We start from the raw sequence: 26,097 nt of genomic DNA, 5'->3' as shown, positions 1-26,097 counted from the left end.
ATGTAGAAGAGTATCAGATGTGCGAGCATTGGAGGTAAATAACAAGGTAATAGCACAGGATGGTGTGTATTTTGAAAGTTGGAAAAGGATTAAAAAAAAACGATGTCAGAGACTATACTTTATCCAAACTTTGAAGAAGAGAAGAAGTTGTGCGTAGTGGAATGTATGTATGAATATGAAAACAGGATGTTGGAATTCAGAAGGCATGGAGAGAATCAATTATAGATATCATATGTGAAACCTAATGGAGTGGTAAGTCCAGCAACTATTGCTAAATGGGTAAAGAATGTAATGAGAGAGAGTGGTGTTGATGAGAAGTATTACAAGTCTCATTCTGTAAGAGGCGCTAGAGCAAGTGAAATTTATTTGAGCAGAGGTAGATTGGAGGAAATTTTGAAAGCTGCAGATTGGTCTAATGTACGAGTTTTTGTTAAGCACTAATTTAGACCAATAAAGCATGTGTCTAATGTGATTCTAAAAGGCTTGAAATTAAATGGCGATTCTCCAAGCAAAGTGAAATTAGAATCAAGATTTCATTAAAGACACAGAGGCTAACTTTATCCCCCCACCTCACCCTAAGAAGGATACAAATATGAATTTGAAGATCTGGGTATTTTATTTCTGAGGTAGAGCATTGTAGTTTTTGGTTTGATAGGATAATTTTGTTTTTTCCTTAGGAAATATATTATTAATGAATTGCATTAATGTTTGGATGTGCATTTGAGAAGATGTGGACAGACAAATGTTGATGGTTTGTTTTGTTATTCTCAACAGAATAGTGAGAGAGGATTTGGAGAGCATGGCGGATAGAAGAGGAGGAAAAGGAAGCGAAAAGAAGAGGATGTTCGCGAATTAAAAGAAGGGGAATATTGAAGACCACGCATATTTATGGACTAGAGTGTTCTTTCTAGTTCTAGTGTTTTGGTGTGTTGTACTTCTTTAAAGGTGCTGCAGAGTGGCAATTAAAGGTTATAATGCATAATGTTAGCCTCAGTGTCTTTAATGAAATCTTGATTCTCATTTCAGGTTCAGGTTTCAAGTCTTTATTTCGATTTTTAACAAATCATAAAAGACACATTAAAATACAATAATGAATCGAACAGTAAATTTTTTAAAAGAGAAACAATTTAGGAAAAGAAGATACAAAACAAAAACTACATATATTTCAAACAACCCAGCCAAAAATAGTTAAAAAAAGCATTAAATGTCGATAAGAGGAAAACCTGCGAGATAGCTAAAAGACACATGATATTTTGGTAAAACATTACAAATCATATCAATCTATGGGAAACCATTTCTTGCCTGGTATGCAAAGGAAGCAGATGTAAAAATCCAAAAACAAATGATTTAAGCAATATACATTCTTTGTCACTTTTGTGAGACACAACATGTGGGCTCTGGAAGCTATGACATATGTTTTAACCTTAAAAGCCAGGCCCAACCCAGGTATTTGGCCAAACTTACAACAAAGAGCTCAGAAGTGTTGGTCTTTAATGCCCAAATAGCTTCAGCAGATGTTTTAAATGGTAATCTCTGAAACAGCGGTTTTAACCATTTCTTTCGCGGTACAGCATATCTTGGGCAAGCAAAAAGAAAATGTCCCTCTGATTCTTTCTGTCCCGGGCAACCTTTACAGTGTATCGATGTCCCTGTGGGCCATTTATTTACAAAAGAGTTCAAAGGCAAAGACCCCACTCTGAACTGGTGGTACAGTTTCTTGTCTAGCGGTTTGGTTATTACATCCCAATATGACTCTCGGGATAGGTCTAGCTTAAATGTCAGAAACCTGCCTGTAAGGCTATTATTGCTAGAGAATGAAACTCTTTTTAGGCGAATCGAGGCCCAATACATGATTTTGAACTCTTGTTTAGAGGGAAAAGCGTTAGATAAGGGGGATGACCAGAGTTGTTCTAAGCCCATGTCAATGAGTATGTTTTTCACAGCCAAGAACCATGGGATTTTTCCAGATCCGCTAAATGACCTAACTTCAGCTAATTATTTTGCAAAATGAGACAGGTCAGTGGAAGTCCATATTCGTCTCCACAGGGCCACCAACCTGAATCTAGCCATCTCGTTGATCGGAGGACACCCCAGGTCTAGACAAAGGGGAGTTGAGGGGGTCGACTGCGGAAGGCCTACTAAGTTCCGAAGGAACTTACATTGAGTTTTAAAAAGGTTGAGCAGGTCCATATGGCCCCAGAGATCTGCGCCATAAAGGATGGCAGTAGTGATTTTGGCGTCATAGATCCTGAGGGCTGGGAGAACCCGTTTGGTAGTAGATCCTTTTTGCTCTTTTATAAGACAGCCAGTCAAACGTGCTAGCTTGAGATGTTGGATGTTAATTTGATCTTTCCATCTCCAGCGGCTGTCAAGGGTAACCCCCAGGTAAGTCATAGTCTCGACTTGTTCGAGATTGACTCCATTCAACCTCACGGAACTCCGGACTGAGTGGTTTCTAGTAAAGACCATAAACTTTGTTTTCCCCACATTTATCGCCAGGTTGTTGATGGCACAAAACTCCTCAAAGCGGTCCAAGGCCCGCTGCAGCCCACTGCGTGTTCTTGAGAGGAGTAAGGTGTCATCGGCGAAGATGAGTAGCGGGAATCTCGTCCCAGCCAACATTGGGGCATCAGTGGGGGTATCCATAAAGAATTTCACCACTTGGTTGATGAATAGGAGGAAGAGTGTTGGTGCCAGGACACACCCCTGACGGACACCTCTAGTTACGGGAAATGTTTCAGTCACTTGTCCCTGGTCTCCCCACCTTACCCTCGCGAAGTTATCCTCATGGAATTTAATAATAAGGTCTAGTAGTTCTGATGGACACCCTAAGCTTTCCAGCACCCCCCACAATTTGTCCCTTGGCACCAGATCGAATGCGGACTTTAGATCAATGAATGCAGCAAAGATGGTGCCGCCGCCAAGCCAGACCACCTTCCAATAGATCAGGCAGAGTCTAAAAACCTGATCTATGGTGCTTATTCCCAATCTAAAGCCCGCCTGCATGGGAGATGATATGTCCTCTGTTTCGATCCAGCCCTGGACCCGTCCCAGGACCATACGAGCGATGATCTTTTGTATGGAATCGATTAAGCTGATAGGGCGGTAATTCCCTGGCTTGGACTTGTCGCCCTTTTTATATATGGGAATTATCTCAGCTCCCTTCCATGATTTTGGGATCGTGGCTCCATTTGCTAAGGAGTTAGCAATCATAGTTATGTATGGGAGCCACAAGGCTGGATTAGATTTAAATAGGTCCGCCGGTATCAAATCCATTCCTGGAGCTTTACCTCGCTGGGTCAGGCGCAGGGCCAGCTCGGCCTCTGGAACCGAGAAAATTAATTTCTCCCCGAAAGTGTTTAACGGGGGTGACCTACCGGGGGGTTTTATGACTTTGGGATCCTCAGCTCTGAAATGGGCAGAATAGAATGTTACCCATTCGTCTAGGGGTACATGGTTAGCCGGCTTAGATAAATCCGGGTCCTTCCCCCACTTGACTAGATACCAAAACTTTGTGTGGTTATTTAAGGTGGACGCCACCAGTAGATCTGTCCAGAACCTGTCCTCCCACTCCCGTTTGGATTCCCAGAGGGTTCTTCTATAATGGAGCCTAGCCGCCCTGACTGCGACCATGTCCCGGGATTTTATTGTTGAGATGAGATCCGAGTGTGCCTCCCTACATTTTTTGTTGTACCATTTCTGGGGCAAGGGATTAGTTTTGGCAGAAGCACTACGGCACGGAAGGGAGAGTAGGGACTTTACCTGGTCAAAGCAAGTAATATGAAGATTCATAACATTATTTGCCAGGCCCCGGTTTGCCCCCAACAGATCAATTTTCAACATCTCGTTATAGACATTATTAGCCATTGTATTAACATTATCCCACAATGAATTGTCCTCCATAACCCGGGACCATTTCAATCTTCTCCTATCGTTAGTTATCAAAACGTCCCCTGTATGTGAGGTGGTAGGCTCCTCTTGTCTCTTCAAATCTGGCAGTTTCAATGATAGTGACAGCGGGTTATGGTCACTTTCCGGACACTGTATTACTGCCATGTCCACTAATAATGACCAGTATTCCAATTTTAACAGAATGTAATCAATACGGCTCTGCCTTAGACCATTATCAAAAGTGTAATTGGCTTCTCTGTCCGAGATTGTGCGACCATTGCAAGCTCTGAATCCCCTGTTTAGACAAAGTGCCATCCAATTCACTGCTGCCTCAGTTGCTTTAGCCCTTTTGTCAACGATTAGGTCAGGGATATCCCAAGCAAGATCTTCAGCCGTGCTCCAACAGTCTCCCATGTCGTACAAAGGCTCTATAGTGCAATTTAAATCTCCAGCTAAAATGGTGATATTCCCACTGGCCATTTCGGCAATTTTATGATCGACAATATTCAACAAAGGCTGGGTACGGCCACCGGGCAAGCCTCTGGTGTAAATGTTAAAAATATGCAAATCCCGTTGTTTAGCTTTGCTTAGTTTGATTACAAGGAGATCCGGATGCTGAACAGGGAGCTCAGTCGGATAGAGACCCAATGTCTGCTTCACCCAAATCGTTAGTCCTCCTGAGGCACGCCCTTTGCCCCCTTTGATCGCAGGTTTAAAGAAATTTATATATCCCAGCTTAAAGACTGGATCGGTTGCCCAGGTTTCTTGGAGCAGGATGATGTCGTATTTATCCACAAAGTTTAACCAGTCTGTAGAGGAAATGCGGGCCTTGATTCCTGCGATATTCCAAGACAAGATTTTCATATTGTCATTAAGTGGGACCACAGGGGGGGGTTTCGAAGGTGTAGCTAGGGTAACTGCCTGTGTCTGGCCTCTGTCCTTCTTGGCCATCATGGGCTTGGCATTAACCATGGAGTTTTCGTTTATCATAGCCTCTTGGACGTCTCTGTGTATAGGTAGATTGAGTGCCCTAATCTCTAGGCCTCCCCCGGCTGCCGCTAGGATGTTAATTTGATGTTTACTCACCGTGCAATACCCAGTAGGCTCATAGCTAACTACTTTGGCAGGTGAAGACTCGCTAGGTGTAACGTGGAGTCAATCTATGGCCTCGAGGTCAGAGAGAGGGCCAAAATGATTAAAAAGGAATGGGCGTTGTAGGTCAAGCGGGGTTAGTGCCAAAGGGCGTCTTGTGGGTGGAACCTGGCGAAAAACGGGGTGGCGTTGGGGGGGGGAATTTGCCTATGAGGGTAGAAATATGGTAGGGCTAAAGTTTGTACATCCCCCTGTCTTGCAAATCTAGGTTCTCTTCGGATAGCGTCTACAACCCATGCATCCTTAAACGAAATCAAAATACAATCTCCCTCCAGGTCTTTAATCCCATGTCCCACCCAATCTACTCTTCTTACAAATAATATCTCCGTAGGAGAGGAGGGCGGTAAGGGACGGTTTTTGTTTAGCCAAAAGGTAACTTTATTGCGGAAATCCTCAAATGACTCCTTTCTGCCTGGTTTTAACGGGGCAACACCTGTCAGGACTATAGTGTGTTGAGCTGCTTCGATCGGTAGATCAACTCGGGGGATGGTGAATCTTCTGCGACTCCCCTCCCTGTGGTTATTAGTGGTGCGTTGGGTCACAGGGTCTCTATGTGTACTGGGGGTGGCGGGATTTGTTTCGGTTTGTAGAGATAATCCCGTGCTTTGTTGGCCACCAGTATTTTGTTTGGCCATGGTATTTGTCTTGGGTACCTGTGTAAGAGTGCTCATGGCTGGTTTGGAGGGTATAGCTTTTTGCTTCTCCCCACCTTTTGGCGTATTAATGATTGGCCCTGAGATTTTATTTTGGGGAGATTTACTCCTTGCCTGGTTTTTACTGGCGGGGTCCTTAGTGGCTGTTTGCGTTTTACTAACACCCATATGTCTAGTGCCAAGTAGGTTTTGTAGCATAGCATGGTTTGAGTTAGTTATAGCCTCCATGCTGTCAATTTTGGAGGTCATGAGCCTTGTCCGCTCCAAGACAGGTAATAATAAAGTTTTAAGCATGGCCTCCATTTTTACTAACAAAATGTCATCGCTGTTAAGGCACATAGGGCAAGTACTCGAGGATCCCAAGGACATGAGGGAAGGGCACAGCATATTAGCAAGTACAGGAGGGTTTGAGGTATCAGGGGGAAACTCAGAACCCTGGCTCCCTTTGTGTAGGGCAACATTGGTTTTTGGAATCTTTCGTTCTCTCCCCCCCAACAATCTGAAATCCAGCTTTCTCTTTCTAGTATTAGAATCGGTATTAGGCACTGGGAGATCTGAGATATCAGCATTGTTTGAGTTATTAAGGGGAAGGTGTCCAGATAACTGACTAGGTTCGTTCCCCCCACTAATCTGTGAGTAGGCCCCCTGACTGATTTGAGAATCGTTTAAACTGTACCCTTCTTCCTTCAGGATAGAGACAATTGGACTCACCCCCTCACTTTCTAAATGGACAATAACGTCCGTGGAGGAAGTTTGAACGCAATTAAAGGCAGCATGTGATGCAGGGGAAATACTGGTGGCTATTCCCCCCAATGATGAGCGTTTGTCGCTGATAAGGTCAAGTGAGAGTCTTTTTTCGACCATAGCAATTTCCTTCTCCAGAATCCCCGTAGCCCGTGTAATGAAGGCATCAAGGGGACCTGATACGACACCCTTGGTGGTATGGATTTGCACTGTTCGTTCTTTGCCTGACCTTAACGGCATTATAAAAAAGTACGTGGGGTTATATCACACAGTAAATTTTTCAATCCGTCTTTGTTGCACCAAATGGCAGAGGTTAGTATGGTGAGAACCGCCGCCTACCTTGTGGCCCTCCGATCGGCCAGGGGGGGTGGGCCAGGCCAGTCCTCTTTGTCCTCGAACGGCCTCAAACGGCCCGCTCTTTGCCCGGTCTTCGCCCGCTTCTTCGTCCGCACGCGTCCCGCGTTCAGGGCGGAGTTAAAATGGAGGAGGGGAGGAGGGGGCGGGAAGAGGAACCAGGTGCGCGCGGTGGACGGCGCAAGCACTTCTGGTCCTCGCAGTCCCGCTCCCTAGACCGGTGGCGTTTGTGGCTCTCCCCCAGCAATGAAACGGCGATGGTGACCGAGCTAGTGTGCTCCCAGGTCACAGGAAATGATTCCCAAAGGGCTCCGCAATACAAAGTGCCCCAGGTACGGCCACAAGCAAAGTCCACACTGTTCTACAGTTCACGAGCGGCACCCGCGCCAGCGGGGGCCGCGAGGAGTCTTGTAGCCTGCAGGAAGGTCGGAGGGAGGAGGGGGCGGGAAGAGGAACCAGGTGCGCGCGGTGGACGGCGCAAGCACTTCTGGTCCTCGCAGTCCCGCTCCCTAGACCGGTGGCGTTTGTGGCTCTCCCCCAGCAATGAAACGGCGATGGTGACCGAGCTAGTGTGCTCCCAGGTCACAGGAAATGATTCCCAAAGGGCTCCGCAATACAAAGTGCCCCAGGTACGGCCACAAGCAAAGTCCACACTGTTCTACAGTTCACGAGCGGCACCCGCGCCAGCGGGGGCCGCGAGGAGTCTTGTAGCCTGCAGGAAGGTCGGAGGGAGGAGGGGGCGGGAAGAGGAACCAGGTGCGCACGGTGGACGGCGCAAGCACTTCTGGTCCTCGCAGTCCCGCTCCCTAGACCGGTGGCGTTTGTGGCTCTCCCCCAGCAATGAAACGGCGATGGTGACCGAGCTAGTGTGCTCCCAGGTCACAGGAAATGATTCCCAAAGGGCTCCGCAATACAAAGTGCCCCAGGTACGGCCACAAGCAAAGTCCACACTGTTCTACAGTTCACGAGCGGCACCCGCGCCAGCGGGGGCCGCGAGGAGTCTTGTAGCCTGCAGGAAGGTCGGAGGGAGGAGGGGGCGGGAAGAGGAACCAGGTGCGCGCGGTGGACGGCGCAAGCACTTCTGGTCCTCGCAGTCCCGCTCCCTAGACCGGTGGCATTTGTGGCTCTCCCCCAGCAATGAAACGGCGATGGTGACCGAGCTAGTGTGCTCCCAGGTCACAGGAAATGATTCCCAAAGGGCTCCGCAATACAAAGTGCCCCAGGTACGGCCACAAGCAAAGTCCACACTGTTCTACAGTTCACGAGCGGCACCCGCGCCAGCGGGGGCCGCGAGGAGTCTTGTAGCCTGCAGGAAGGTCGGAGGGAGGAGGGGGCGGGAAGAGGAACCAGGTGCGCGCGGTGGACGGCGCAAGCACTTCTGGTCCTCGCAGTCCAGCTCCCTAGACCGGTGGCGTTTGTGGCTCTCCCCCAGCAATGAAACGGCGATGGTGACTGAGCTAGTGTGCTCCCAGGTCACAGGAAATGATTCCCAAAGGGCTCCGCAATACAAAGTGCCCCAGGTACGGCCACAAGCAAAGTCCACACTGTTCTACAGTTCACGAGCGGCACCCTCATTTCACTTTGCTTGGAGAATCGCCATTCTCTGCTGATTAGTATCTGCTCCGTGTCCTTATGCTTTTCTGTTGGCTCTTCCTGATGTAGTCCATTCCAACTCACTTTTTACTCAAAGACCATGGGAGAAAGGGGATCCATTCACATTCTGTCCAGTTCGATCTATAGGTGTGGGTTCGGTGCTCATGCTTACATTCTGAATAGACCTTATATGAGGGAGCATTATGTGTTCATGTTCATCTTTTGAAATCACTCTCTTTCCAAGACTTCCAATGAGTTTGAATTAGGTGATCTTGCTTGCTTCCTTCCTGCCCAAGCCTTACATAAATGTGTTTCTGACAAAGGCCTTACTAAAGGGTGGCCAAGGTGCTCATGATCATTTTCTGAGCAAAGCCTTCTATGTATGTGGATACGGTGTTACTTTTTGATTACTATTCATACAAAGGCTTTGCAAGGGTGAGAGTAAAGAGTTTCAGCTCACTTTCTGAATTAAAAGGGTGAGGGTATATTTTTGTTCAAGGCCTAACCAGAGTAAGGATAAAGAAGCATGATTACCCTCCACCTAGCTCATTTTCTGCTCAAGCCTTACATGGGTGTGGGTACAGTGTTACATTTCAATCACTATTTATTAATTGGCTTAAAAGGGTCAGAGTAAAGAGTTTCAGCCCACTTTCTGAATTAAAAAGGTGAGGGTATTTTTTTGTTCAAGGCCTAACCAGAGTAAGGATAAAGTCGCATGACCCTTGCGCTCCTTTTAGCTCATTTTCTGCCCAAGACTTACATGGTGGTAGTAACAGCCGGTCTAAGACTTTGAGTGCTCAAGTTATGCATGGCACAGCATACACCAATTAGTTGCCATCGTGGAGCTTCTGGTAGACTTTGGTCTGCAACTGTGACTTTTCTCAGTAAATTATGGGGAAAACAGCATAGGAAGGTCATGCAACTAATTCCTGTTTTACAATAAGTGTGGGTGATGTGTTTTGGACAGTGTAGGGTTTTACCCATGGTTGTACTCTAGTGGGTGTGGGTGCACATTTATGCTTTACCAGTTTACCTATGGTAGATGTCATATGCAACCTCTGATGTATGTTGTACCTTTGATCATGTCTTTAGGTCCTGCAGCCCATCTAAAATGTCAGATTGTCACTCAGAAGAAGGTTTCCCTGAACCCTCTACTGTTGTTTCTGATTTGGCACTATATGGTGCTTCTCACATTTACCAACCATAGCCTTCTATTCCTTTGATTCCTTATCCTCCGAAACTCCCCGTTCTCTAGCTCTTCAGGATGTGGATTTTTAAGTATTGTTATATCTAAAATTTCATGTTAAGGACATCCCTATCTCTAAAACTAACTACCACTTATCCAAGTAGTCTTAACTCTCCCCTACTCTTAAAAGCAACATAGATAAAGTCCAGTGCCAATCCTGTCTTTGGTCCCACCCAGAACATCATCGGTATTTCCCTTTTTTAGAGCCATATAGCTCTGTTGCCAGAAGACAGTACACACAGCACTTCAGGCTTCCCAATCGTACTGTCCACGCTGAAGGGGAAAATATGTTCCTGCATCCTCGCAGAGGTGATGGGAAGGGGTTCCTGCTTATTTCCTGACATAGGCCTTACCTTAGTACATGTAACGAACTCCTGCTTGATAGTAAGATGTTCCTGTATACATTTCTTATCTAAGACTTTACATTTTGCAGGTTCCTAACCTTGGCACAAAACCAGATACAGAAGCTGAAAAATCTCCGATCCCTGCAGCGCCTGCAGTTTCTGGACGTATCCGATAATCAGATTGACAATTTGGACACTGGTATGAGGTCTTGACTGTTTCAGCCCCTTCTCAATGCCTCTTTAGAAGGCACAACCCTTCGAATAAGTTGATGCTTCCATTCTGAATCTCATCCAGGATGGGTAACCCCACCAAAAAACAACTGTGGAGCATGTACATAATGCTGGACAAAGACTCCTTACCTATATCCCAAAAGGTGTGTGAATTTAGGAATCCCCAAGCTTTGCACTTGCGATCACAAGTTTTTCCAAGTACACAACAACTGAAGATCCACTAGCCTAGAATATGCTCTGATCAGAGGCATAGAATTGCTCAATGCTTAGGACATATATTTTGGGGTCAAGGCCATCAAGTTTTCATGTTTATTTTGTCCTTTGGACAAGTAGGCACAATCCCTGCAGCACTTAGGCTGCCAGTTTACAGCACCACAATATGGATATGTGAAAGAGCATTGTCTGAAGTTAAAGTAAGATTTTTATCCTTATGATGATGCTGTTCAAACATGTATTTATAGTTCATTAATGAAAAGTTCTTATTAATAGGGTAAGTGCTCTAAGGAAATCCTTGCACTACCGACAGTGATTCCAGTATAAACACGTGCACACATGTTTGCAAAGGTTAACAATTTAAGGCTACTTATAATGCTCCCAGAACCCTCTCTGATTAAATGCAAATATTCAAAGAAGACGGAACTTAAAATTGATGATGATCTGCTCTCAAAACAGAATGTACACATAAAATAACAACTGTAAGAAAAACATTTTGTTAAACTGTGCAGTTTTAGGTACCATATCTTTAATGTGTTTGAGACCTGCTGGCATTTCCCAAAAATAATAATAATGGAAAATTAGTTTAAAACCAACTTCAGTAAGGTTATAGAAAACTACAAAATAAAAATAAACTAGCATTGCCAAAGACAATAGGTCTGTCACTGATTGCCACCTTTTTGGTTTTGTCAATGCATGCTTTGTTAGGACAGAGGTTTTGTAAAACTTTATTGTTGTGTAAGCTCCTGGGCTCTCGCTAATTTATCAAAAACTTTGGCTAAAAGCACAAATATTTTTGGGTCTCAAAAACTACGCATTGCCAGAGTAGTCCATAGAACTGAAGGCACCTACTTTGAATGCAATGTGCTCCTTGTGAAATTGCAGAACACCCACACTCTCAGTGAAGTTAACCATGTAGGAATTTATAAATATATCTAATTTATGTCTTAGCTAACACTAAACACAAATAGTGGCCCAATTATTTTAAAAAGTCAAAAATTGCCCATACGGTATTTATCCTTGCGTTAGTGCAGATTTAAAACTTTCATGAATTCATCAGAATTTAGGAAAGTAGACCTGGAAACCAATTCAAAAGAATTATAGAAAAGTAGGCCTGGAAACAACTTTGTGAGCTGCATTTTAGTGTGAGCAAATATGCATGTATATGTGTGCTCATGTGAAAATCTCCTGAGCGTTTCCAGAGACAATTGGCCGGGCACCGATTGCCACCCTTTTGGTTTTGTCAAGGCATGTTTTGTTTTGACAGAACTTTTATAAAACTTTATTGTTGTGGAAGCTCCTGGACTCTCACCAATGTAACAAATCTTTGGCTAAAAACACAAAACAGTTTTGGTCTTAAAAACCACACATTGCCATAGTAGTCCCTGGCGATAAAGGAAACTACGTTGAATGCAATGTGCTGCCTGTGAAATGGCACAATACTGTCACTCACAGTGAAGTTAACCATATATAAATTTATGAATATATATACTTGTAATACAACCAAAACATTTGGCTAACACTAAACGTAATTAGGGGCCTAATTATTAAAGAAAGTCACAAAACTGCAACTATGGAATTTAATCTTGCGTTAGTGCAGATTTATAACTTTCATGAATTCACAAACATTTAGAAAAGTAGGCTTGGAAACCACACTCCTAGAAAAAGTTTGTGAACTGCATTTTAGTGTGAGCAAATTTGCATGTATATATTTGCTCATGCTAAAATCTGCTGAGCTTTTGGAAATTCACTTACCCTAAACCTTTTTTTCCCACCCTGCAAAATGTTTTACTTCTGCCCTTCAATCAAATTTCTTGTAAAGAGCAACTACTCACCCGTTAGGGTCTCAAGGTGGTGAGAAGGGTCTGCGATTCAGTTGAAGAAACAGGTCTTGAGGTCCTTCCTAAATTGCAGCAGCGATGTTGTTTGCCTGAGGTGCAGAGGCAAGGAGTTCCAAGTCTTTGCAACGAGGTAGAAAAAGGATCTTCCTCCGGGTGTGGTCTTGCGGATCGGTGGGCTGGTGGCCAGGGCCAGTTGGGCAGAGTGGAGATGTGGGAGTCTAGAAGGAGAGGCAGTGGTTGAGGTATGCAGGTCCACTGTTGTGGAGGGCTTTGTAGGCATGTGTGAAGTGCTTGAAGGTAATTCTTTTGTTGATAGGTAGCCAGTGAAGGTGGCTGGTGATGTGGCTGCAGTGTGAGATGTTCAGGATGAGTCTGGCGGTGGTGTTCTGGATGTTCTGCAGTTTCTTTAGGAGTTTCTGGGTGGTGCCAGTGTAGAGTAGTCGAGACTGCTTCTGATGAGTGCATGGGTGACCGTTTTCCTGGACTCGGTGGGGATCCATTTGAGAATTTGAAGATCTTATGAAGCAGTCTGAGTGTGTGAAAGCAGGAGGACGAGGCAGCCTTGATTTGGCGGTTCATTGAGAGCGAGGAGACCAGGATGATGCTGATGTTTCATGCATTGGTGTAGGGGGTTTATGAACGCTGCGGGCCATTAGGAGTCATCCGAGGTGGAGGGAGTGGAGTCCAAGATGAGGACTGCGGTCTTGTCTGAGTTGAGCTTGAGGCAGCTGTCCTTCATCCAGGTGGCGACTGCCTTCATCCCGTTATAGAAGTTCCTCATGGTGGCTGTGGGTGAGTCTGTGAGGGAGAGAACCAGCTAGGTGTCTTCAGCAACAATGTTGAGTCTGTGGCTTCTGACAATGGCAGCGAGTGGGGCCATGTAGATGTTGACGAGGGTGAGGTTCCGTGAGGATCCCTGAGGCACTCTACTGCTGATCTCTGTGGATTTTGAGATGAACGGTGGTAGTCTGACTCTCTGTGTTCGGCCGGAGAAGATAGAGCGGATAGATTCTAGGGCTTTGTTGCAGAAGCCGGTGTCGTGGTCTTGCGCAGAGGGTGTTGTGGGAGATGATGTCAAAGGCGGCTGAGAGGTTTAGTAGGATGAGGGGAGCAGTCTCGCCTCAGTCGACGAGGATGTGTATGTTGTCTGTAGCGGCGATGAGAGCGGTCTCAGTGCTGTGGTTGCTTCTGAAGCCCAATTGGGAGAGGTCCAGGATGTGGTTCGTTTTGATGAAAGCTGGCCGTTGATGGATTTCTCAATGACTTTGGATGGGATGATGGCGCGGTTCTCCAGTAGGGATGAGGTGTTGTGGTCATCAAGGTTGTCCAGGTGGAAATTGAGGTCGCCGAGGAGAATGTAGTCTGTTGAAGCGAGAGCGCGGTGAAAGATGAAGTCGACTATGGCTTCGCTGATTGGCCTGGTGGGGTCAGGGAGGTCTGTAGACGAAGGTGCCATGAAGGGTGGGTTCGAGTTGGTCTTGATCTGGAAGTAGAGGTGTTCCATGATGGGTGAGTGGTCTTCGGAGCTGGTTTTGAGGCGGAGGGTGTTTTTGTGTACGATCCCGATGCCTCCTCCCGGTCGGCTGACGCGGTTCTTGAGGATGTTTTGTGATGTCCGGAGCTGAGATGGGGTTCTTCCAGGTTTCTCTGAAGAGATGGAGTCAAGCAGGTCCCAGATCTCCACAGCGTGCCTTTTGAGGAATGAGGTGTTGAGTAGAATGCGGCTTAGGTTGTCGGATCCGTTCTTGAGGGTTGGGCGGTCGGCGGGTCTAGTGTGCAGAGGGATGGAAAGGCGCAGTTGCAGCAGGTGGTGTTTTTTGGTTATGCGAGGTGGCAGGCGGTGAAAAGTCTGGGGTTGAGTGCATGGAGGGTACTGGTGTTGTAGCGATGGAGGCTGCGGGAACCAGGGTCTGTAGCACTGGGTGCTGTCCAGGCACGGACGGGTGCAGACGGGCTTGCCTTCGACGCGCCATCGTTTGCGCCCATTGCGCGGCCCTTGTCAGGAGTAAATTTCCAACCTTTTCCAGTGTGGGAAGAGGTTAAAGAAGAGTTGATGAAAAACTGTTAAACATGCAAGTTTGTATGTGTGCACAAACTGGAAAGAATATTCCAAACCAGTACTACCACTTCTCCCTGCTTGCAACCCCAGTATGTAGATGTGTAAAAAGGTTGCAAAATCAGGTTAGTGCTAGAATACAAACTATGTCAATAATATGAGTACTGGTATAATCAGAGTGTATTATCAGAGCTCTGATATAATGAAAACGCTGCCATACCTGTTCACCTCACTGCTTGGCACCAAAGGGACAAATAGATTATTTTTTTACAGGACAAGTAATTTTAGAAAGCATCCTGTCCCAGAGACAATTAGATAGTTTCTAAAATTCCATACCGCTGTCTGGTGCCAGGGAGGAAGGCAGAGCCGGTTTTTAAAAAGTGGAGAGGCTCAAGATCTGTGAGTCTAAAACAAACCTTACAAAAAAGAAAAGTTGCGTACTTGTAACTATTGTTACAATTGAGACTTACTAGTCGTTAATATATTTCATGAAATTCATCATCAACACTGAGGACTACCAGTCTAACAAACATGTCTACTCAATCACTATAAACTTAAATAATTGTAATCTAAATGATGCTCGCCATATTTTACCCACTCCTGGTTACTGATTATTTCAGCACTAGTAGTAATCTATTATTATTATGAAATGCCAGTTGTATATGTGCCTCCAGGACCCCCTAAAATTTCTCTACCCTTCAACCTGAATTGTATTAGATGTACTTCCAATAATGTAAAATGTGTGTAGTCCTCCTGGCATTGGTTAATAGTGTGGGAGTTTGAGAGACATTTCCTGATCTGGGGAGTGTTTTAGAGAATACCTCAAAATCAGAGGGTAGGAAGATAAGTAGTGTAGGGAATCTTTCACTGTCCCTTAACACATCTTAAAGGCCTTTTGTATTATTTGCAGGTGAGCTACCTCCGAGTCTCATCATACTGCACCTGACTGGAAACCCCTGCACCAATAATACGAGTTACAGGTAAGAGGCATCACCACTTAAACAGATACTGACTGTAGAGGCTTTCTTTGGCACACAGGCGACGACACATCCTAAGTATGTAACACCAGTCATACATTCCCCCCACACATTTTCCTCTTCCATACACTATCAAGTAATAGTTTACATACATCAAATAATTAATGTGTAAAGGTCCTTAATTATTTCTAGCGGCAAATAACTTTTACTACTATGTCAACCTCCATATCACTGATGCACTCTTCTCAACTTTCTCTGCTCACACCAGACCTTCATTTTGCATCTCGTAAAGTAATCGTATTAAACTTTTGGTGCACGTCTGTTTCAGGGAGACTGTTCTGAAGGCCCTTCCTGGTCTCCGAGAGCTGGACGGGGAGCCTATCGCTGACTATGGTGCCCTGGATATGGAGGAAGAGGAGAACCTCACGAGCAGTGACGCTGACAGCTCAGATGAGGACTTTGAATTTATGAGCCCCTTAAATACAAACAGAGGTAAGAAATCAATATACACATCAATATACACATTTTTGAGAGATATAGAACAGCTATTTATATCAGCTACAATTGATTGATAATAGTACCCAACCTGGGTTTACCACTCATAATCTTGTACTGCCGTCTTTCCCCAAGGTCTGGAGGCTCCTATACTCAAGCAATGGATTGGGACTTTAGTCAGCCATTCCTTCAGTCCTTTTTCCTGAGTCCCCTGCATCGCTTGAAGCCCATTGTCACCCAACCCCAGAGCCACCTGCATCTTCAGAGCATCCCACAAGATAGAGATTCCTGCAGCCTGGTACCTCATAGCACCATTCACCACTAAGATCCACTCCCCAACAGATTCTCCCAGCCACTTCAGCTCCACATGCATGTCTAAGTTTCCTTCAGTAGAGTTTCCTCCACCTTAGATAGATCCACTCCGATCCTCACCCTGGCAATTTGATACCTTGGCGCTTCCTTCACTCCTGGTTTTCTGCATCTCTTGTGTATTTCTGCATCCCAGAGGCCAATGAACCCCTCCCTCCTCTTGTGGCCAATGCCCCTTTCTCCTTTCAGAAGGTCCTGGACCCTTCAGAATGTTCTGCACTCGTAGAGCCTCCTGCTCATCAGGGCCTCCTTAACTCCCAGAGCACATCCAGAACTTTCTGCAGATCCACCAGAGCCACAAGAATGTGTGCTAACATCTCTCATCTTCTTCCCCTGCCCAGGGTTTTTTGTGTCTTTTCACCAAGAGATATTGGGGCGCTCTGAGCGGAGGAGAAGAAATGCACTGAGAGAACATGAATCACGAATAGAGGAAGCGCAGGACTTACCAAGTCCACCCTGGGTCACAGAACAGTCAGACTCCATAGCCAGGACAGGTTCACTGCTCGAGAAAGGTCTCCTGTGCCCAAGAACAACCACTAATAATTTCAAAACTACTATTTCCTCAAACGTGCCAAAGCCAAACATAAATGCAGTATCCTCACCCACAAAACTTGGCATCACAAAGATTAGCAGCACTAGGGACAGACTTGGCAAGGCTTCTCCATCACCAGCTACTGAAAAGGTTTTGTTGTCACCAACTACTGGAAAGACTGTATTGTCCCCTGCTACTGGGAAGGCTTCATTGTCACAAGCATCTGGGAAAGCTTCACCATCACTTGCTGCAACAAAGGTTCCATCTGCAAATGTGTTTAGGAAGACCTCACCATCTGCCATCCCAGAGAAAGTTCCAGCAACTCATGCTTCTGCAAAGGTATGTTCTGCAGTCTCAGCGAAAGCCTCTCAGTCGCCCACTTCTAAGAATGGTTCTCCGTGTACTGCTATGAAGAAGGTTACATCTCCAGCTACTCAGGGAAAGACTACACCATCATCTGCCAAGGACAAGGCTCCTCTAAATCCCACGAGAACTCCAGTAGCCAAGACTATTCCAGCCCAAACAGGAAGCAGGGGACCCAAATGAGAACCACCCAGAACTACTTCCTGCAACCAACGTATACTACATTTGAACTCTAACCACTCAACATTTGATTTGACAGCTGTGATCTTACTCTCTCAGTGGCTTCTACCACAGCCCCTCTGACCTGTGGGGTGGGATCACATACTGGAGCCTTCCGCCCATGATGTCTATTGCAGAAGGCCTAGGCCCATGACTGCTTTTCACTCATGGTAGTGAGTGGTACTGTCAAGAGCGATAAGATAAGATTTTATCTATAAAAGTACAGCGAGAAAGTATTATTTGCTTCCTTTGAAGTATTATTTTGGCACAGTTAACAAAATAAAAAAGTGCATTTTTTTCTTTCGTGTTTCTTCTTGAATTTGCAGTTGCTGCAACGTTTAAGTACGTCTGTGGAGGCACAGTGAGAGGAGGTAGTGTACGATTATAATGAACAGGACAAATGCATCTGCTGTCCGCACTAGAAGGCATTATACAATGGGAGGCAGATTCTAAAAGAAAAAGTTTTAAAATAAAGTGGTGGCGTGAGGGCTGTGAGCAAACCAAAAGGAAAATAAATACAAGTAATTATTAAAAGTGAGATACTGTATTAAAAATAAAACAGGATCCAGAGAATCTTTAATCTATACAGGTATTCCCAAACGAAGGCAAAATTTACTTTTTCAAAACAAGCCAGCTCAATCATTCTTGCTCATAAGGATCCATTATTATAGGCTTTTGTTATATCATTATTTATTTTCATGAGACTGTTGCTGGTATGCTTTAGCATATTAAAAACGCATGAGAAACGTGTATCAACTATTCATTTGCTGTACTCTTTGCTAAGTATGTCAATTAGATGTTACAATGTTATATTATTCTTTTCACAAAAGCAGGAGATATTACACACTCCTTCAGTTTTTAATTTTTTTTTGCTAAACTTAAGAAGCCATCGTTACAAGTGTATGTTAATTGCTACTTGGAGGCTTATTTTCAACACAGAGATGAGCACTCTACTGTTTCCTTTGCAAGCAGCAGATTAGTCCCCTTTTGAATATTCTCCAGGCGCCCGACTGGATCGGGAAACTTTTCAGCAGTACCTCTGCATGCCGGTAAGTTGCTCCGTAATGACGCCATTTCGCTTTGGAAATTACATTCAGCACCTGCGTAGGCGCCTCTCCAGCTCTTCCAGTGCCACCAGGCGCAGATCCTAAGCTCTCTACTGTCTCACAGACACACTTTTACCTCAGGAATATGTCAAATTGAAGATGCTCACCCTGGCCCAGGTCTTGTCTGTGCTCAACCCTGGAGACTGGATGGTGGCGTTGGACCAACAGGATGCTTATTTCCATATTCCTGTCCTGGCGGGCCATCAGCGCTACCTGCGGTACGTTGCAGGACAAGAGCATTACCAGTATGCTGTGCTCGCCTTTGGTCTTTTCAGTGCCCCTCAGTTAATAATAATAAATGTTTATTCGGAAGCAAACGTAACCATAAAAGATACAAGGAAACATAAAAAAATAAAATAGCATCATTAAAAAAATTCAGATCAAACACTGCACATCCAATTTAAAGATTAAGATAAAACACCACTCTTTGTCACAGAGGATGAAAAGGGTAGAAAAAAGCAAAACTAAAACACAGAAGGCCAAATCAATGTTCAATCAGGTCTAGAAATTCTGGATCTATAGCCAGCAGGAAACTTGTCAATGCAAGCTCTTTAAAAGAGGGCAAAGAAACTGCCTTCTAAAGAGGAAAAAAAAATTAGGGTGAGAAAGCCAGACGGGGATGCAAGGAGGAGGTGGGGAAGGTTCAACCTAAAGTGGATGACTAAAAACCTGTTGAGTGCGCTAGTCAGGGCAGAAAGGTAATATTCCTTTCGCCGTACAGACTTTAACCAGGTGTGCGCCCTCAATGTTGGCTTCCTAAGCTCGATGTTTTCACAGTGGGCATAGGTATATTTAAAATATAGATCTTTTATAATGTTAAAGTCCTGAGGCCGTACTGTGTCACGTGAGAGAAAAATATCTGGCCTACCTAGAGCAAAGAAAGACTCTTTTACATAACTTAACCAGGGAGTTTTATAAGCATGGTCTAGTGATAGGCAATCTGAGAGGATCTGGCGATTTAGGTCCTTATTTTCCCTTAACTACATTTTTACCCAACACAATAGAGGCTTAATTGCCACCTGGTCCACTAGAAAGTTAACACCCAATTCTTTGTGCACTGCATAGGCGGGTGTGCTCTGAGGGACTCGCAAAAATCAAATGCAAAAACGTATTTTCAGCCACCTGCAGCTTATGTGCTGCAATGTACTCCTATACTTCACCACCATATAGTGACTGAGGTGCTTATGGACTGGCACAATTTTAGGATCACCTCTGGTGCCCAAGATCCCAATCTGTGGGCATAGCTGGCATGTGTGCCTATAGATTTGTTCAGATCGCCCAGCTTGCCCTCCAGTAATGTTTTCCAATGTAATTGATCGTCGGATAAAATACCCAGATAGGGGAAAGCCAGGAACCTTTGCTAGGGTGTGAGAGACTACTTTAAATATTTTTCGCCTGGATAACCCGGGGGAGGGGGGCAACTTTCAAAACATACGACTTTGTGAAGTTGACTGACGGGTCAAGCCTATCCATAAAAACAATAAACCTGTCAATTAATACTTGCAATCCCAAGGATGTGTGCGCCATAAGCACTGCATCGTGAGCATATAGTAAAGCTGGCAAAGATCTCCTGCCTACTCTGGGGGAATCAGACCATTATACGGTTTGACTGTAGTAGTTATATTTCCTCTTTACTTTATCCAAAGGTACTATTACTAATTACACTGGAGGCTTACCAATTGCCCCAAAGAGTTATTTATTCGCCATTTGAAGGCAACATACATCCTGGTCTGGACTGAGGACATAAGGGTACTCACCATTGGCCTTAGGTATGCTCCCGTTGGCTCTATACATCCACTTTTTGGGTGACATTGGTATTTGGATTGACATCATCTTCATCACTTTTTCACGTCTTATCCTGCTTCTGCATAGTTTGCTCTCTTCGCTTTTTATCTTTCTGGACCTTTTTTACCACACTCTTGAATTTAGCTAATCGTGTGTGGCAGTAAGTTCTATGACTGCTTTTATTATGCTTTTGTATTTAGGCCTTATTTGTGGAGTCTATGTCCATCAACTGGGATGTTTGCGACTTCACTCATTACTGGTACCAACACACTGATGCACAAATCTGGCTACCATATATTGGTAAGCAGAAGTTATTTGAATTGGATACTTTTTAAGACTTTATTGCACTTAGGGTGTTGTTTTTCTGGTCTGGGGATCATTTCACCGGCATCCTCTCATGAGGACACCAAGGTCATACTTTTCAACTAGCAGTTTTCTTTTGACTGCATTACCCTTTCATCTCCCCACCTTTACACTTAGCATGAATATTTCCTCCTCTATCGTGAATCTTTCTGTTCCGTGCTTGACGTTGGACTCTGATTGTCCAACCTTTGCCTTTTCTCCCTCCTTTTCCAAAACGTCTTTTGTCTATTGTATAGTAAAAAATCTCTTTTAATAAAATAATGGTTTCTAAACATTTCCTATGTTGTATGAATTCACAGCCCTGAAGAAGCCCTTGTGAAGGGTGAAACACGTTGGCTGTTTTCATATGTACACAAAGGACTTTTGAAAAATAAAAAGACTTGCAATCAACACCTGAAGACTGTACTTTGTTTTGTGTATACTATAACCTGCTGATTCTGTGTGTTGAATCTCATCAGCCTTTTTTCTAGAATTTATTTGTGGTCATGTGGCAGCTAACCATTTGAGGTGGGCAATACAAGCTTAGTTTACTTTCTGTGACTAGCCTAGGGGGTGCAGTTGTCTTTCACCCTGCTGCCTTTTTGCCTTTGTTGATGTCAATGCAATGTGGTGGTATGCATATATCAATTCTATAATGGAAAACCATGTTGCGCCTCCAAAGCTGGCTAAGAGCTTCTGTATCATAGGCATAGGGTGGCAGTCCACTACAATATTAATATTAAGAGTGCGTAGGTTCAGCACACAATCGGATTGCCCCAGATTTTTCTTTAGTTACTGTGCTACCCAAAGTGAGGACTCGCAGGATACCCTGAGAGAATTAATCCTTGAGGAATTGTTTTATTTCTTCCATGACACTTACTGGAACTGGGCGAATCCTATGGGAGAAGTGTGGCTCAGTGGTTAGAGGCGGCAGACCCGGAAGCTGAGATCAGCCGTGGACCAGGGTTCGATTCCCCGCCTCGGCGGGTCTCGGGCTCAAAAAAAAAAAAATTCCACGGACTCGACAATTCTCGCTCCGGTGCCTACTCGACTCACGGGGTCACACTCTGCGACTCTGGGCAATAGCTTGCTTAATCTCCACTACGGCCCCTCGCGGCGGGATGCCTGGCTTCCACCTTGTGAATACCCTGCCGGGGTATCTCTCACAGGGGAATACCAGGACGGGTTCCCTAAGCAAGCGCCTTGAGACCCCTGGGTGAATCGTGCGCTATATAAATCGAAATACATTTACATTTACTACAGGTTGTGCCTGGGATTTTAGTCTGATGAGGTGTTCAAATCCTTTGGCCATACCAACCTGTTCACAAAATAGGTCATTAAACTCAGACAATACTGGGTTGTCAGACCCTGGAATTAAATACAAACCCATTTTAGACAGATTCTGCCTTCCAGCAGTCTCTTTCCCTTTTATAGCAACATAAACATTCATATAGGTGAAGTAACCCAGCATTTCGATGTCTATCTTCCCAAAGGCCTTGGGATTTATATTTGAACGTTTTAATGACATATCCCTGCTCTATTTTTCATAAATGGTGATATCTCTAAGAATGGTGACAGGAGAACATGAATCCGCCATAACCAGTAGAAAAACATTATCAATAATTGCATTACAAGGGGGGTCGTGGTCTGACGCCAATGTGGGAGGAAGCTGGGTCTCGGAGCTCCAGCCCCGGGCTTCCTCATATGACATCATCCTGAGCCCCCGGCACCTCCAATTATAGAAAAATTGGTAGCTGACCCCCACTCTCCCTGGGTCCGGCGAATGTGCGGGGATAGGGCGGACTGCTGCAGAAAGCTGAGAAACACTTGTAGTGTGCGCATTCTAGTTTATGCACGTCACGTAGACGTGACGTGCGGCGGCCATGTTGGCGCACTGCGCGCGCATTCCTCATTGCGCGCCGAGGAACGAGAACTACCGGCAGCGCCGGCCGGCGCTCCACACATGCTTGTCACTTAATGAATAAATACCTGCATATAAACTTACCCAGCAGTCTGCAAGTTATTTCAATCGACAACTTTACAGTGGCGACGAGTTCGGGAGGCTTCAGTCGGCGAATCCGAAGGAAAAAAAAAACGGACCCCCCCACGTGGGCAGCAGCAGGGTAGGCAACCCTCCAACCACCTCAGTACAACGCAGAGCTGCTCCACACAGCCCATACAGCAGAGGGCATAAGGGGGCACGGCTGAGCCACCAAAGTACGACAAGTTGAGGAGCGTGGCAGAGCCACAGCCACCTGAGAGGCGGCAAAGGGGCCGGAGAGGCAGCAGCACGCCCCACAGTTGATAAGCCACCGCGCAACCCTTCACACGACACCGTGCCAGGGAGGAACAGCTCTGGCTACCAAAGAGGAGGAGGCGGGGACTAGCACCAAGAGTCCATAGGAAGATACCAACACAGAGGTAAAGGACAGCACCCCAGGGAGTCCCACCAGCAAGGACGTCAAAGCGACAGCGATCAGGGAGGTGAGAATGAGCACGCCAGCAGGCTATGCGATTGCACCAGTGCAATTTCTACCGAAACCTGGGGACCCCCTGATGAAGTGGGAGGATTGGAAAGAATATATTGACAATTTCATAGGGGTCCTGGAGGACGAAAATGAAGAGTCATTCACCCCCCAAAGAAAGAAACGGATCCTGTTACTGAACCTGGGACCGGAGGGTCTCAGGATTTACAAGAGTCTGGTGCCCAAAAAGAGGGAAGACGCTGATAAGGATGTATATGCACATGCATTGGAAGACCTGGACGAACGTTATCGCCCCACTATCTGCGTATCAGTGGACAGGTTTAACTTCCAGCAGAGAAGACAACGGGCTGGAGAAACCATAGAAGAATATGTAGCGGCCTTGAGGAAGCTAGCTGCCCCGTGTAAATACGCACTGTGGGAAGACGAATTCATAAAGGATCAGATCGTGATGCATACTACGAGCACAAACGTCCAAGACAAGTTATGGGCAAGCGGCGACACCACACTCAAAGATGTAATGGTCATCGTAAAAAGGGCGGAACTCGCAAGGAGGTGTGCTGATGCGACCAAGAAAGACGTAGCCCCCCCCAATGATGGTGAACAGGATACAAGAGGGAGACCACCGCAAAGACCAGAGAGGTAAAGACCCAGCGGCCAAAGGAACTAACAGATGGCAAGGAAAGCAAACAGGCAATGATGGCAAGAAATCATGCTACAGATGCGGCAGTTGGTCCCACGACGCACGCGATAGAAGATGTCCTGCGTTCCGAGCCAAGTGCCTGCACTGTGGCATCTTAGGCCACTATGAGAAGGTGTGTAGGAAGAAACATCCCAAGGAAATGGTGAAATGCATCGATCAAGGCGAAGAAGATCTGGAGGAGGTCGCAGAGGAAGAGGTGGTCACCGTCTTATGCATATACGACCAGGTACTGAGCGTAGAAGGGAAGAAATCCACAAAACCAATCCTGGACATGTCTATGGGTGGAATCACCATCACTGTGGTGGCAGACACCGGATCCCCATTCACCATCGTCCAACGGGCAGTGTGGGAAGAAACGTTCAGACCCAAGTTGGGCCTGGAGTTGGAGAAACTAGACATTCGGCCGGTCACCTACAATGGCGACCGCATTCCAATGGTGGGGTTCCGACGCCTGTTGTTCGAATTTAGGGGCCGATCAGCATGGTGCAAGCTGTACATTGCAGAGAAAGGACCCTCCGTCCTAGGATGGCTAGACCAGGGCGACCTAGGAATAAAGCTGGATCCAGGAGGAAAGGAGCAAATATTACTCACAGAGCAAGAGGAATGGCCGGACCTGAACAAATGGAAGGAGAACTACCCAAAGGTGTTTGGAGGCACGGTGGGACGGATGGAAAAATTCCAACACAAGATCGTGCTCAAGGAAGGGGCCATCCCGGTGGCTCACAAAGTGAGGAACGTACCGATTGCGGTAAGAGAGGCAGTCCAGAAAGAACTCCAGGAGTTGGAAAAGAAGGGAATAATAGAACCGATAACCTGTGCAGAATGGTTGGCGCCCTTAGTGGTCGTGATGAAGCCCAATGGGAAGGTCCGGCTCTGTGTGGACCTGAGAGAACTGAATAAAAATATTGTGGTGGAGAAATTTCCCCTCCCCAGGATTGAAGAAATGTTGGCCAAGACCAGAGGAGTGAGGTGGTACTCCACTATCGACTTGACATCGGCCTATCACCAAATAGCACTTCACCCGGACAGCAAAAGTCTTACATCCTTCATCACTCCGTTTGGTTGTTACCAGTTCTGTCGTATGCCGTTTGGGCTGGCCTCAGCGGCTGCAGTTTTCCAGAAAATGATGCACCAACTATTCAGAGACTGCAAGGACGTCCAGTATTTCCAGGACGACATCCTGGTGATGGGGCGAGACAGGCATGATCACGATCAGAAGCTGGGAAACGTGTTACAAACGCTAGAAAACAAAGGTCTTACAGCGGAGTGGACGAAGTGCCGGTTGGGCCTACAATCGGTAACGTACCTAGGACACGAGATCGGACAACAGGGCGTTACACCCAAGTCGGAAAACGTAAAAGCCATCGCTGAAGCACCGCCACCCAGGAACAAGGAAGAGGTCAGGTCGTTCTTGGGGATGGCGGAGTACTACAGCAAGTTTGTGGTACACTTCGCCTCAAAGACCCACAACATGTGGATGCTGACCAGGGAAAGCACTGTGTTCCAGTGGACACCGGAAGCCCAAGCAGAGTTCGAAACTATCAAGAAAGATGTCACAGGAGCTGTTCCTCTCAAGGGTTACGACCCACAAGGCACCACCGTACTGACGACTGATGCTAGCGACAAGGGCCTGGGCGCTGTACTCATGCAAGACAGAGGAAGAGGGGAAATGGAGACAATCAGTTTTGCATCCAGAGCATTGACGGATACAGAGAGCAAATACAGCGTGATTGAGAAGGAGATGCTGGCAGTCGTATGGGCCATGGCGAGATTCCGGCAATTTCTGTGGGGAACACGTTTTCTACTCAAAACAGATCACAAGCCATTGGTGAAAGTGCTAACATCAAGCGGACACGCCAGTGCCACTCCCAGAATATCCAAAATGTCCCTAAAGTTACTCGAGTTCAGGTATGACGTGGAGTACATTCCTGGGAACCGGAACCGTGTAGCGGATTACCTGAGTAGGGCAGCCGCCATGGAGCCTGGAGAGGAAGACCCTGCAGGCAGTGGGGAGTTGGTAGCTCTCATAGAAGACCAAGAGAAATTAATTGGCCAACAAGAATGGACAGAGTCATACGAGGAGGACACCGACATGAAGGAAGTAAAGGTGCACATCGTACAAGGATGGCCAGATAAAAGAAACGTGAGGGCGAGCCTCAGGCCGTACTATGAAGTGCGGGAAGAACTGTCGGTAGGAGACAAGGGGGTATTCATTTACAGAGGAGATAAGGTGATCCCCCCAAGGAACCTCACCTCAAAACTGTTGGACCTACTACATGAGGGACACCTGGGCATAGGGAAACTCAAGGCAAGAGCAAAACAAAACTACTGGTGGCCAGGCATGGACATAAGGGCTGAAAGGCATGTCAGGGAATGTCCACAATGTCAACGGGCAGACAAGACCT

General features: G+C 46.0%; 1 protein-coding gene across 1 annotated transcript in view; it reads left to right on the top strand.

The window, feature by feature from the left end:
• LRRC46 (leucine rich repeat containing 46) overlaps positions 1 to 19,589 on the top strand; it is a 105,698-nt gene extending 86,109 nt beyond the window's left edge. Inside the window, exons 5-8 of the mRNA XM_078641439.1 lie at positions 10,067 to 10,176; positions 15,229 to 15,298; positions 15,624 to 15,787; positions 16,501 to 19,589. Of these exons, the coding sequence (XP_078497565.1) occupies positions 10,067 to 10,176; positions 15,229 to 15,298; positions 15,624 to 15,787; positions 16,501 to 17,237 (1,081 nt within the window). The 3' untranslated portion in view covers positions 17,238 to 19,589. The remainder of the gene's footprint in view (positions 1 to 10,066; positions 10,177 to 15,228; positions 15,299 to 15,623; positions 15,788 to 16,500) is intronic.
• The last annotated feature ends 6,508 nt before the right edge of the window (positions 19,590 to 26,097 follow it).

Source organism: Lissotriton helveticus, chromosome 5_1 (genome assembly GCF_964261635.1).
Source record: "Lissotriton helveticus chromosome 5_1, aLisHel1.1, whole genome shotgun sequence".
In the NCBI taxonomy this organism is placed as follows: domain Eukaryota; kingdom Metazoa; phylum Chordata; class Amphibia; order Caudata; family Salamandridae; genus Lissotriton; species Lissotriton helveticus.
This window is presented reverse-complemented; position numbering and strand designations above follow the sequence as displayed.